A 14,404-nucleotide genomic window follows, 5' to 3' on the forward strand; every position below is an offset into this window, starting at 1 on the left:
ATAGCAATCAAGCCACACACCTCTCCTATTTTTAAAAAGTCCTCAACAAATCTGAAATCTTTGAAGATTTGCAAAAGTAAAAAAAATTAAAAATAGACACTTACCAAAGGCAGTTCTGCTTTCCATGTCCCAGTCTTGTCAAGTTTGTTGGTTCTTGGTTTTAACTTAATCTGTGTTTATCAGAACAGAATCAATTTTAGATGCTTTCTGTGCCTAAGATAGTATTTTAAGAAAATTTGCAGTATTTGCAGCTCTTATTTTACCTCCTCAGTTTCCAGTGCAGTACCTTCCACTTAGGCATTTTGTCACCTTTCATTGAGTGATGCAGGTGTGTAACCACTGTGTTCTCATCCCTCTGGTTCAAGAAATGTGAGGTATGCTACTGCATTAAGCATGTATGGTATGATGGCTGCACTAAGCAAAACAGGAGACTATAAAGAAAAATATTCAGCAGTGCTGTGGCACATCAGAGGATATATACAATGTGGAGAAGCTGTAGCCCAGCATTTCTGAGCTTAGTCCTTACATACACAGAGAAACTGTAACAGACCCTGAAAAAAAATGTACATATTTTATTGGGAGCTGGGGCAATGGACAGAAGGGCACTTAAAAATTTTAAGAAAAGATAAATGCATAATATTTTCCTTTCCCTAAACCCCCAGTCTGGGAAAACTTTGTAGACTATGCAAGTCCTTTACTTCTACAGACAATAAAGCCAAGTCTCAAAATTACCTAACTGAGCTAATGCTTCCAAAAGCTTAGAGATTCTTTACATATTTATTAATCCCATTAAAATACTTCTGGTAGGAAACCAATCATTTTAATAGGAAAGGTGGGCTCAGTATTGTAAAATATTTGCAATATACAGTTTTTACAACAAGTAATACACCACTGTAGATCTACAATTTTTTTTTAATAAGCTTAGCTCTTTAACTCATGATCCTCTTTAAATAAATACTTAACAAAAGAATCTCCGTCCTAACAATGGAAGTAACACCACAGATAAAAAGAGTATCAACCATGTTGCAGAAATGCTACAACAAAGCCCCTTTCACCCGCCAGTCTTGTGACAGCAAATCCTGCAGTTCTTCTTCATCTTCACTACCAGCATCCTCCTCCTCTTTCTCTTGTGCTGCTCTTAATCTCATGGCTTCCTTTAACTTCTCCTTCATCTCATCCTGGCGGTTCCGCAAAAGCTCGACACGGCGGTAGCATTCGCTGTTGGAAAGTGAAACACCTATTAACACTTTGGGCCTGTCCACATTAATTTGGTCATCTCCAGTGCTGGATTTTGCTTCTCCAGCTTTGGATAAAGAAGCTTTACAGCTTCCCATCAATTAAAAAGAAATAAGCTTTGAAGATGCTAGTGCACCTTCTCTGTGTTAATAGAGTGGAAACAGACTGAGGAGAGGAGAGGTGTGGTCAATTCTCCAGCAATGAGAAATCCAGGTATTTAACAACTGCAATACAGTCACAAACCATTTTTTAAAAAGCACAGAACCAATATCCACTTCCACACAAGAAACACCATTCTTTCATCCATTTATGGATGGTTTTCATGAGAGAAAGGTGTGACGTCAGTTACCAATTTTGATAACTTAGTGGTGGCATCTCTGAAAAAAGCAGCACAAAGTGTTCCGATTCTTTACCTGCTTCCTCTGTGCTATAACAGAACATTTTAAGTAAACGCAATCCAAAAGTTTCAGGTTTCCATTTACTTAAAAAGTTCAGTCCTTGAATTGTGTTTTATAACTATTCTAGCCATTTTAAACAAGGGTATTTTGTTGAAAATGCCAAGTAGTACCAGCCTGATTTAAATTTATCTTTGCTCCTTTCATTCTTATTTGCTCAGAAGAGTCGACATGGAGGGATTACTATCTGGATCCTCTTTCCCCTTGCCTATCACCAATATGACTCTTACCGGCAGTCATAGCTGAAGATTTGAAGGCCAAAGAATTTATTTAAGTTTCAACTTAATTTGAAATAGCCTGCATTTAAATACACTCAGAAGACAAAAGTTACAAAAAGTCTTTAAAAATCTATTTGGAACTCTTATTTTGGGGAAAAATAATTACAGTGACGAATTTTAAATACTCTATGAATTTCTGTATTTGGTTCGATGTACTATAGCAGCCTTAGCTAGTGAGAAAAATGAATTCTCAGAGAGAGGCAGGTTTAGCTCAAGCCCTCTCCAGAATGACATAAACATTGTTAAAAGACATTCCTGTAATACCACAGTTCAGTTTGAACCCAATGCTGTTGTTACCATACACTGATTATGTGTAGCAGGCAAACCTGCCCAGATGGTTTAAGCGTAATTTCTAGTGTCTTCTTTTTGTTGCATCTCTTTCTTTTCAGTACCATTGCCATTATCACTGTTAATATCAGTTAGGGTTGAGCTACACGATAATGGTAACAAACTGTTCCACTGAGCTGTTTTTTACGTTACTTGAGTTTAAACCAGTGCCTATCTAACCACCACACCCACCGTTTTAGCAAAACAAAACAAACCACTTCATGTAATGAAGTGCGTCATTCCACAAAACCTTGAAGTAAACTTCCACTAGAATTAAAGAGGGTTTGCCACAGGATGTTTTCAGTACAGGAGATGTTTCTTTAAAATGTTCACATAAATTATACATCAGTTGAAATTCACAGGGAAATACTAATTAAGACATTCGACAGGGGAGGAGGGACAGTTTGTTCCAAGAATTTGCCTTGTGTAGTTTCAATGATTCTAGTGCGTTCTCTCTTTGGAGAAAGTTACCTAACTTTGTACCAAAATTCATGTCTTTATTAGGTATCATTCTGCAATTTGAGGGAGTCTGTCCTTCAGATACTCAGGTGATTACTGAAAGGTAGTATCACAGATTAAAAGCGTTTTTATCACTCTAGTCAAAGAGCAATCCATTGCTGCTGGAGAACAGAGAATTTGAGGAAAAATTGATCTACTTACATCTGCTCATCAATTTCTCCAATCTGGCGATCTAGTCGTCCCTCCTCATCATCTTCTGCCACTATTGCTTCTGAAATCTAAACCAGAAAAGCGCTGAGAAAATTCACCTTCATCCTGAATTCCACTTCCGCTCCTTTACAATGTCTGTGTCCTCCCCTGCTCCCCTCCTACCTCAAGTTAGTGTCAATCTCCTCTATGTATATTCCCATCTTCACAAGGGCAAATACACAAAAAAAAAAAAAAAGGTCTGGTTTAATTTGAAATGGAAATGCTTTTTCTTAAAATCGAAAGTAGTTTGGCTGCTTTGGGGTTATCTTTGGAAATTTTCAATACACTATGATTTGAAACTGAGCATAAACAAACTACACACACCCATAGTCTGAGGTTGAAACAGGAGCTCCATCCCAGTGCTTGGGACTTAAATACACACACTTATTGAACATACTGTGTAAATATTCCCGCTAGATCCCGAAGTGTTTCTAACCTGTTATTTTTTTCAGCATATACTTTCTCAAATCTGAATGTCTGGGAGATGCTATGCAATCAATGGTCCACGCATAACTGAGAAGATTCCTCCTAAGCTGAAGAATTATCTGAATGGCTTATGCTAGCAAAATGTATCCACCACCGCTTTTGTATGAACATTCGCTCTGTTTATAGTGCTGACTGCTTCAAAATGAGCAATGATACATTTTTCTGCACCACTTTTCTCAGCAGTTGACATATGAGTAACTATTTACAATTAAAATAATTTAAAAGATAGCAAATACTCCAGGGGAAGACTGAGAACACCAGGTATCTATAGTACAGTTTTATATTGTACAAAAGGGCAGATAAACACCTGCTGCAGGAAGACTTTCCATGCAGTGGTAAACAGTGAAAAATGGAAGTACAGAAAAACTGCGGCCAGTTTACGTGTCTCACACACAAACTCTTTATTCACTTTCCCAGATTTTGGAGTTCCTTTCCAGTACATTAAACTAAACATGAAACCCAGGCTACCTACACTTTATAGATACTTTTTTAAAGAGACAGACAAATGGGTAGTGTTTTGTTCTGTGTTTTTGAAAGTTAAAATATTAATATATCTCTAGATCTAAAGAAGAGCCCACAATTGTGTCCTGATCTGGACAGGACACTGATCTGAGGTATAGACTAGCTAAATAGTATTTAAATTAAATACACTGTAACAAATGTAACTAGATGCATACAATGACTGGCTCTCGATCAAAAGTTTTTCAACGTAATTTCCTTTAAGTGGAAAATACAAGGAACCCTTTGCTCATTTATAAAGTGCATTTAACCACACACTGCATTGAAACAAACAGCTGACAAATGCAGATGTCAGCCATTCTGCAGAGCTGCATGAAACTGTTGTTTTCCTTATTGTGTATAGTATTTAGAATCAATAAATATAGATTCCATTACTTACTGTGTTGACCTGTCGCATTGCCTTTTGAAATTCATCCCATTCTTTGTCCATCTGATCCTTTGGAGCATCAACTTTTCTCACCTAAGGAACATGAAAATTTATTAACAATTTTAAGTCTAATGACTCTTTGGGGCACTGTAAAAAAACCAGGAGAAATAGGAAAAATTATGCCATGTTATCAGAAAAGTCTGGTTGATGTACTTCAGTTTAAGTAATGGATATGAGTGACAGAGTGCAGCTGCACAATGGTTTCGGAGGAAAAATCTGACTCTACTCCTGGATTAAAACATCTGTGACTGCAGCATTAAAGAATAATTGACTAAGAATGGCTGGTGTGGAATGTCTGGAGTAACAAAAGTGAGTTTGATGGTCTGTCATTTCACTGTGTCAGGTGATAACTATTACATTCTTCTGTAAGCTGCCTGTACAATTGCATACAGTAGCCATTTCACAAGCCAAAAAGCAGTCAATTGTTTGCCTTTGGCATAATGTAAAGTATCAAACTTTGCAGTCACTAGTCTGCTGGTGTTAGGTAGCCTGACTGTATTTCAAATCTAGTCTAATTTTGTTGGCTAACAGAAGAGACTGTACAGCTACAAACCAATTTTAACATGCAAAGCTTTTTATTCTGTGGTAGATGGCATTAAGTACTAAGACATGAAGTCTGAAAAAGTAGTAGTGGTAAGAATGTGTTTTAAGATCTACAGCCAAGGTAATCAATGCCAGATTGTGCTTTTAATGCAAATAAATAAACAAGGTAGTCTACCTATGTAATTGAAACTTCCACAATTCAAGTCTGGAAGATGTGGCATATAATGTATTATAGATGACAGATTATGCCTGACTCAGGACTGGGTAGAAATTCTATAGCTAGGAGAACTAAACAGTTTGAACATAATAATTCATGACACCATCTTTTTGCATTAGTTTTATTTTTCCTTTATTCATTCTGCTCTTTTGGTGACACATCAGTCATCACCTTAGTAAAGACAACAGTTTGGTGCGTTTTGTTCCTGAGTGATAACACAAAATCAAGTAGTATGAATTAAGTTTATAGAATAAATTAGAAGCTTAGAAGTAATAGTCAACATTTCATTTTTCTGTTATTATTTCTATCATATGTGTATGTACTGTTATTATGCATTGTGGTTGTCTTTTGTAATTCATAATTATTTGTATTTCTTACAATAAATTTAAACACTAAAGTTATTATTTTTTCTTGAAATATTTATCTAATCCAGAACTTATATGCTTTACAAATACCTGATGCAAATAACAAACATTTTTCACACCCACAATCTCCCTTTCAAATGCCCAGTTAATTCTTAAAATAATGATTTTGTGTATGATTCCAACACTGAACCACTGTAGCCACCTCAGTGTAAGTGATGTCACAAACATTTTCCTTCTCTGAGTATCAGTTACACTCAGAAAATGCTGATTAAAAGGAAGAGCCTCTGCAAGCAACTCAAGGAAGAGCTGACTGGAACAAGTAACCACTTGTAAATTTACCAGTGGAGGCCATAATCAGAATAAAGGTCACTAACCAGTGTCCTCACAGATATAAGCAGATTCTCCTGTGCCTGCCAGGCATCCCACTTTATACAAGCTTCCCAATTCATGATGAAATTAAGTATTTGAAAAATTTAATACTTCAATTAGTCAGACACAAAACAAAAACAAAAGACAAAAAAAACCCCAAACAGCCAAAGCATGGCTTTTAAAGCTACATATTTCAGTATTTCAATAATAATCAGTATTCAAAACTATTCACATATGGCAACATGTGGGCATGAGTGGTGCCAAAAGAAGCTTGCCAGAGCAAATAAAACACCTAAGCTTGTCAGCTGGGCCAGTGGGACTAACTGAACATAAAGAAGAATTATTTGAAAGGTCTCCAAATTAGATGTCATGGCTTGGCCTCACAATGCAATTTAAATACAGCAGCAGCCTTCCACAGTGTGAACAAGGAAATACACTCAAGGAAAATAAAAAAGACTTAAGCCTGCAACACTATATTTCACTAACGAACGCAAGAGAGCCATCAATTCTGTGGCAAATTTTACAAAACAAAACAAGATTTGTGTTTCAAGTATCAGTGTTTATTTTGGTCATCACTTGGCACTGTGCAAGTTGAAGGAAATATGAATGTTTTTGATCACAATTTCAAGATTTTTAGTTGTGGGGTGTTTTTTGAGAAACAAGCTGAATACTCACGTATCTGAGCATCAAAAAACCCCAAAGTGGCAAGAGGGCTGAAGACCAAGTTCACTCCTGTGGTGTAACTACAGATGACAGTGTCTGCCATAATAGAGCTATTTTCATTCCAACAGGATGCACCCTATCAGTCACACAGTAACTCAGCACTTTTCAGGAGGATCTCACAAAGGATATGATAGAACTGTTACCTTATCCCCAATTCCAAAGCAAAACTGAACATACAAATTAGCTGAAATGCTTTTCCTGGGACGACTCAGAGAAATAAAGGTAGACTGCCCAAATCTCAGTTCAGCATTCCAACCAACAAATAACATTTCTTTAAGAGCCACAGAGGAACCACAATCAAAAATACCTTCCAAGAGATGATTTTAACAAGCTCTTCCTGCCCACCTCCATCCCTTTTCACGTTTTCTAATTCATACACAATGAATGTTCAAAGCTGCACCAGGGGAGGTTCAAACTGGACAGTAGGAAGCATTTCTTTACCAAGAGGGTGGGCAAACACTGAACAGGCTTCCTGGAGAGGTGGTCGATGCCCCAAGCCTGTCAGTGTTCAAAAGGCATTTGGACAATGCCCTTAATAACAAGCCTGAACCTCTGTTCAGCCCTGAAGTTTTCAGGCAGTTGGACTAGATGATTATCATAGGTCACTTCCAATTGAAATAGTCTATTGTAGTCTAAATAGTTCAGACATTTTGTTATATTCCAGTATGACTGATTACCTGGAAAAGCATCCTTACTACTCAAACTCATTACAACTGTCAGAAATAAATCCAGTAGCATGAAAAGAGTAGATCACTTACTTTTGCATCCACTTCAGGATCATCAAAGAAACCCTCTGGCAAAGCTTCAGCAGTGTTTTCTTTCCTGAAATATTTGACTAATATTAGCCAAAGTTAACACTTTACAATCTGCTTTACTGCAGAGTTAAAAATAGTCAATAATGAAATTCACAGTCCTTTATATAAGTATGTAGAAACACAGCAAGTTTTTTAAGCCCTCAGTTTTATCTACAACCATCAAAACTTCGTCTTTCAGCCTGGTCTTTCCTCACTTTGAAGGAGCTGCACAGAAAGGTTTAAATCTCACTGTTAAAACAAAAGCTGTTCCAGTGTGCTGGACACCCAAACATTGTAACAGCACAGCTGCTACTCCTGAAAGACTAAACCACTGTAAACGAGTGCTCAAGTGAGCTGAACCCTTACTACAGAACAAGCAGTTTTCTTTAAAGAGTGGGAAGCAGTGGTTGATATTAAGCTCCCACAGTACCCTGTGTTAAAATTTGCAGAGATGTCTGACAGACTCTGTATGACGTTGCTCCATCTCTTCTGTCCCTACGGTGCAGGATTCCTGTCTGAAATAATGCCCGAGGCTGACATATACACAAACTATTCTGAATGCAACTTAACAATAAGTTAAGATCTCTAAGCGATCACAGTCTCTATTTCCTGGAAGATAAATGTTTGTTTACAATTCCTAAGACTATCAATATTTAATTTGAGTGCTTACCTTTCGATTACTTTCTCTTGTATCTCTGCTTTCTGTATGGATCCTGAATGGGAAACTATAGGAGCAGCTGGAGTTTTGGTGTCAAAAAAGTCTATAGGAAAGGACAGAAGTCTATGACAAAAAGAACAGCTGTTGAGGCATTTTCTAAAATTCCTACTAAACAGGAATTTCAGTTAGTACCTTACTGAATCAAGGGAAGAACAGCCAGACATTACTTCCCTTGACAACCTCAAACAATTAGAACATAAAATCAATAAGCATACTGAAAAACCACCACATAAGAACAGGAGATTCTTTGCTAGTTTTTCTCTACTTCCAGTATTACACACCCTCACCTAATTACCAACCACCTAACGGCAGTAATTAGAAAAACAAAATAAAAACCTTTCATCATCAGTTAAATCACGGGTTCTCCTTACTGAATCACTATTTCAGTCAGCATTACCTGCAGGCAGAGAATTGGCTATTACGTCTTGAGCTGGAGGTGGAATTTCAGTCTTATGGACAACAGAAGATTTGCTTGACTGTTCTTGTTCCTCCTCTTCATCATCATCGTCGTCGTCGTAATTCCCCGACAATAAACTGGGACCTGGGCCCTTGGAAAGCTGGACCTTGGCGCTGTCTTGCTCCGCTTCATCAAAAAAATCTGCTGGCAGCCTGGTGAAGAGCCCACAACACAACTGCCTGAAGCTTCACACCAGTGACTCCAGTCCAGCACCAGCAGCCCAGTCCCTCTGTGAGATACTGAGCAACACCCTGAACTGCACAGCTGCCAACACAGCCAGTGCCTGAAGGCAGCACACACTTGGGGATCTCATTCTAAGTTCCCCAGAAATGCCCAGGTTAATTCTAAAAACACATTTTAGATCCATTTTTCTATTTGGGTAGTCACTATCAGGAACATTAATAAAAATAACCTGTAACAAATTGGAATGGTGGTTAAAGTAATTATTTTCCCACCTAGTAAGTGATTTGCTACTTATTTTGGGTACCTACTGCTGTCCAGGACTGCAATTTAGAACAGCCACACAGGCTTAGCAATGAGAAAACATAAATTTGCTGAGAATAGCTGCAACCTCCAAGCCAAACATTTTTCCATGTTATATTTTAAACAAATCATACCAACAAGTTCAAAAATGGACAAACCTCTCAAGTGTTAATTTTGCACAGAAACTCAAATTCCTACAAGGAAACAGCACGTGGGACCTATGCAAGATAACGACTTATCCTGTGAAGTGTAGAGGAGACCCACAGGTAGAGGAGACCCACAGGTAGAGGTCAGGTGTAGAGGTGTCACCTGACATCTGCCAACCCTGCAAAGATGTCTGAATACCATCAGAAATTTTTAGTGGCAGTTGAGATGCTTAACCCAACCCATTGAAGTCAAATACAGTCCTATATTTGTAAAAATTCAACTGCAGCATATGCACTTACATGAATTCTAAGTGACAAAAACCATCCTAATGAAGATCTGTCAATGACATTTGTTAGTAGTTTTTGTTAATAAATATCATTTAATTATACATTCAAAATTTGTCTTAATTTCAGACTGCCACCTCTTCTGTAGTATAGCAGCATTATTAGAGTACATGCTACAATCTAGTTATGTTCAAACTGTGTAATAGCACCACATGTCAATCCTTAGAAGTCTCTCAGCGACAGTAAAAGAATTCCTGGTTTCTAGACTCTTAAGAGTTGATACAATTATCCAGGAAGATGCTGCCATGTTCAGGAATATACAACTCTTGTTAGAAAACGGGATCTACTGACTCTCTGAACCTTTGCCCTTGTCTAGGAAGCAGAGACAAGGAAGAGCTGGGCAAGAATGCAGCTGTTGGTAGTTAGAAAAAATTTGTATGTAATAACAAGATGTACTTACCCAGACGAAGACGTGTGGGGCTTTTCATCTGTACCTGTACAACAGCCAAGAGTCACTTCTTAAAATCCACACTTTTTAAAGAAATATCCCTGAGACTTCTGTGACAGCACCAAGTTCCCAAATATATATATATTTTTTTAACATACCTCATATATTTACATGTCTGGTAGCACCAAGGGAAAAAAATTAACTGTCTTTCCTCTGGGAAGAACTTTGCTGCATTGTTTGAGGTAAACCAGTGAGTGGCTTGATCCCACTGAAAAGGAATAACACCACTCCTAGGCAAGTGCTCCTACTGCCTAATTTACAGTGCTTCTCGCTCTGTTTGGGCCAAGCCCACAGTTCCATGACCTAATTTAACCCAATAATCCAGAAGAAAACCAGGTAAACTTCCGAAAGAACAGTTTTCTCCTGACACGAAACTCACAAAGAAAGAGCAAGCAAACTTCTTCCCTTTTCAGCAGCACCGGGCTGACATTAACTCAACATCTGCCATATTCATGCTCACTTCCACAGGAACAAAACAAACCAAAAACATTCAAGATGTAAAATGGACGGATTCTGGCAAGCGCTTCTCTCTCATTACCTTTTACTCTCTTTAGGTCTGTATTTTCTGTCTCAACTGTTTTTCTTTTGACAGGATGAGATGATGTGCCAGCAGCTGAGCCAGTGGCCGTCTGCTTTGTGCCTTTTAATTCTGCAACTCTCTGCAAAAAAATAAAAATTCAGGGCATGTTACTAGCAATAACTTGTGGTTTGCAGCTTAAAACACAGTGCTTTTACAACAGCTCATCAAAGTGAGCTAATACCTTTCTAGAACAAGATCACTGAAACAGACACCACAGGTACCAAAACAAAGACCAGTGCTTCTGTCAGCCTCTGGAATGATGTGACATGGAGGAAGAGGAACTGACACTCACACAAGGGAGGCTGTATCAGTAAGAAAGGAAAGACTAAGAGCTGTGACACTGACAGCAGTAAGGCAATGGAGAAAAGAGCAGGAAGGCTGGAACCATTCTAAGGTCCTGGAATATTAAGTGTTTTAAAACTGAAACACGGCACTTTAACAGCATGAAAGATGTCACTGTGCCTTGCCACAGTCATCTAGTCTGAACACAGAACCCCCCCGTTCCTTTGGTCTTTTCCTCAGTACTTCTGAAATGAAACATAATCTCTCAGTTTTTGCTAAGAAGCAGCAGCAGAACTTAAAAGGAAAAAAATTTAGGATTGCATCCAAGTTACAAACTCCCTGACTTGCTTTACAAGTTCTTAATCTTTACTGCTAAATTACAAAGACAAAAAAGTGTATTTTCTTAACCCCGCATAAGCTGTCACTTGACAGCTCACAGGTCCCAGAGCAAGCCCGGGGGGTTTCCAAGTCCGAGCTGCAGACAAGTGACAGCCAAAAGCTGTGGGAACTGCTCCACCCGAGGAGCGGACCCCTGAAAGACACGGGACTCCTTTTTAAGCGCTGGCTTTTCAATCCCCGCATAGGCTTTAAGAGCACAGAACGCAGACGGAACAGCCAGGCTTGTTCCCACACTGCTCCCTCCGCCGCTCCCATTACCGCACAGAGCCAGGAGCAGCGAACCCCAGGCCCCCGTTCCGGCGGTGCGGCCTCTCCCCAATCCCCCCCTTTCCAAGTGCTGTCCCCGTGCTCCCGAACAACAAAGCCCGGCCGCGACCCGCACCCTCCGCACCGCCGCTCACCTCGCGGTGCTGCTTGCCCAGGACGTGGGTCTGCCACAGCAGCTCGCCCTTCACGGGCGCGTTGCACAGGGAGCAGCTCAGGTGCCCCAGGCTGTTGTACGTGTCGGCCGCGTTAAGGGAAGCACCGACCGGGGCGCGGACTCCCTCCCTCCCAGCCTCCCACCCTCCCCGCCGAGCTCTAGGGAGCCCGGCGCCGAGGATATTTGGCGAAGGGCGAGTCGATGCGCTTCTTGCCCGCGTTCTGGCGCTGCTTCTCCCGCATGAGGCGGCGCAGCTCCTCCTGCCGCACTTGCTTCCGCCCCGCGCCCGCCCCGGCCGCCGCCATCTTGCCCCGGCGCGCAGGGGCGGGGCCGGCGCGCGCGGTGACGCGGCCGGGAGCGCGCCGGGAAAGGAGAGGCTGGAGGGGGGGCTGGAGGGGGGGCTGGAGGGGGGGCTGGAGGAGAGGCTGGAGGGGGGGCTGGAGGAGAGGCTGGAGGAGAGGCTGGAGGGGGGGCTGGAGGAGAGGCTGGAGGAGGGGTTGGAGGAGGGGTTGGAGGGGGGGCTGGAGGAGAGGCTGGAGGAGGGGCTGGAGGAGGGGTTGGAGGAGGGGCTGGAGGGGGGGCTGGAGGAGAGGCTGGAGGAGGGGCTGGAGGAGGGGCTGGAGGAGGGGCTGGAGGAGGGGCTGGAGGAGGGGCTGGAGGAGGGGCTGGAGGGGGGGCTGGAGGAGAGGCTGGAGGAGGGGCTGGAGGAGGGGCTGGAGGAGGGGCTGGAGGAGGGGCTGGAGGAGGGGCTGGAGGGGGGGCTGGAGGAGAGGCTGGAGGAGGGGCTGGAGGAGGGGTTGGAGGAGGGGCTGGAGGGGGGGCTGGAGGAGAGGCTGGAGGAGGGGCTGGAGGAGGGGCTGGAGGAGGGGCTGGAGGAGGGGCTGGAGGAGGGGCTGGAGGGGGGGCTGGAGGAGAGGCTGGAGGAGGGGTTGGAGGAGGGGTTGGAGGGGGGGCTGGAGGAGAGGCTGGAGGAGGGGCTGGAGGAGGGGCTGGAGGAGGGGCTGGAGGAGAGGCTGGAGGAGAGGCTGGAGGAGAGGCTGGAGGAGGGGCTGGAGGAGGGGCTGGAGGAGGGGCTGGAGGAGGGGTTGGAGGAGGGGTTGGAGGGGGGGCTGGAGGAGAGGCTGGAGGAGAGGCTGGAGGAGGGGCTGGAGGAGGGGCTGGAGGAGGGGCTGGAGGAGAGGCTGGAGGAGAGGCTGGAGGAGAGGCTGGAGGAGGGGCTGGAGGAGGGGCTGGAGGAGGGGCTGGAGGAGGGGTTGGAGGGGGGGCTGGAGGAGAGGCTGGAGGGGGGGCTGGAGGAGGGGCTGGAGGAGAGGCTGGAGGGGGGGCTGGAGGAGAGGCTGGAGGAGGGGCTGGAGGAGGGGCTGGAGGAGGGGCTGGAGGAGAGGCTGGAGGAGGGGCTGGAGGGGGGGCTGGAGGAGGGGTTGGAGGAGGGGCTGGAGGAGGGGCTGGAGGGGGGGCTGGAGGAGAGGCTGGAGGGGGGGCTGGAGGAGGGGCTGGAGGAGAGGCTGGAGGGGGGGCTGGAGGAGGGGCTGGAGGAGAGGCTGGAGGAGGGGCTGGAGGAGGGGCTGGAGGAGGGGCTGGAGGGGGGGCTGGAGGAGGGGCTGGAGGAGGGGCTGGAGGGGGGGCTGGAGGGGGGGCTGGAGGAGGGGCTGGAGGAGGGGCTGGAGGAGGGGCTGGAGGGGGGGCTGGAGGAGGGGCTGGAGGAGGGGCTGGAGGAGGGGCTGGAGGAGGGGCTGGAGGAGGGGTTGGAGGGGGGGCTGGAGGAGGGGCTGGAGGAGGGGCTGGAGGGGGGGCTGGAGGGGGGGCTGGAGGGGGGGCTGGAGGAGGGGCTGGAGGGGGGGCTGGAGGGGGGGCTGGAGGGGGGGCTGGAGGAGGGGTTGGAGGGGGGGCTGGAGGAGAGGCTGGAGGAGGGGCTGGAGGGGGGGCTGGAGGAGAGGCTGGAGGAGGGGCTGGAGGAGGGGCTGGAGGAGAGGCTGGAGGAGGGGTTGGAGGGGGGGCTGGAGGAGAGGCTGGAGGAGGGGCTGGAGGGGGGGCTGGAGGAGAGGCTGGAGGAGAGGCTGGAGGAGAGGCTGGAGGAGGGGCTGGAGGAGGGGCTGGAGGAGGGGCTGGAGGAGAGGCTGGAGGAGAGGCTGGAGGAGGGGCTGGAGGAGGGGCTGGAGGAGGGGCTGGAGGAGGGGCTGGAGGAGGGGCTGGAGGAGGGGCTGGAGGAGGGGCTGGAGGGGGGGCTGGAGGAGAGGCTGGAGGAGAGGCTGGAGGGGGGGCTGGAGGGGGGGCTGGAGGAGGGGCTGGAGGGGGGGCTGGAGGAGGGGTTGGAGGAGGGGCTGGAGGAGGGGCTGGAGGAGGGGCTGGAGGAGAGGCTGGAGGAGAGGCTGGAGGGGGGGCTGGAGGGGGGGCTGGAGGAGGGGCTGGAGGAGGGGCTGGAGGAGGGGCTGGAGGAGGGGCTGGAGGAGGGGCTGGAGGAGGGGTGGATCTGCCGCCGCCGCCGCCGCCGCCAGCGGGATGTTTCTTAGCTAAGCCTTTGGAGCCGCACCAGAACTCGGTAGACACATCAGTCCAGCTGTGGGACACGTCTCTGAACAAAGCGCCTGAAACCCCAGCTCTCACGCTAAACCACACAAATAAGTAAAAAATAAGAAACGGTACATCCCATGCATCCACATGCAGAAACCACAGAATCA

General features: G+C 45.1%; 2 protein-coding genes across 5 annotated transcripts in view; one reads left to right on the top strand and one right to left on the bottom strand.

Annotated features, from left to right (window-relative positions):
* The window catches only part of LOC125318595 (poly(rC)-binding protein 3-like), a 509,055-nt gene extending 503,458 nt beyond the window's left edge, over nucleotides 1-5,597 (top strand). For all 4 annotated transcript variants that reach the window (XM_048289516.1, XM_048289519.1, XM_048289520.1 and 1 more), the window contains one exon: nucleotides 3,457-5,597. In XM_048289516.1, coding sequence (XP_048145473.1) covers nucleotides 3,457-3,517 — 61 coding nt within the window. In that variant the 3' untranslated portion in view covers nucleotides 3,518-5,597. The remainder of the gene's footprint in view (nucleotides 1-3,456) is intronic.
* ZNF830 (zinc finger protein 830) lies at nucleotides 553-12,050 on the bottom strand. The gene is made up of 10 exons (XM_048289523.1): nucleotides 11,910-12,050; nucleotides 11,707-11,806; nucleotides 10,583-10,703; nucleotides 9,997-10,030; nucleotides 8,563-8,774; nucleotides 8,118-8,208; nucleotides 7,412-7,475; nucleotides 4,389-4,469; nucleotides 2,957-3,033; nucleotides 553-1,218 (listed from the first exon to the last, which is right to left on the bottom strand). The coding sequence occupies exons 1-10, from the start codon at nucleotides 12,029-12,031 to the stop codon at nucleotides 1,035-1,037; spliced, it is 1,086 nt and encodes a 361-aa protein (XP_048145480.1). The 5' UTR covers nucleotides 12,032-12,050; the 3' UTR covers nucleotides 553-1,034.
* Between the last annotated feature and the right edge of the window lie 2,354 nt (nucleotides 12,051-14,404).

The sequence above is a fragment of the Corvus hawaiiensis genome, chromosome 30 (assembly GCF_020740725.1).
Source record: "Corvus hawaiiensis isolate bCorHaw1 chromosome 30, bCorHaw1.pri.cur, whole genome shotgun sequence".
Taxonomy (NCBI): domain Eukaryota; kingdom Metazoa; phylum Chordata; class Aves; order Passeriformes; family Corvidae; genus Corvus; species Corvus hawaiiensis.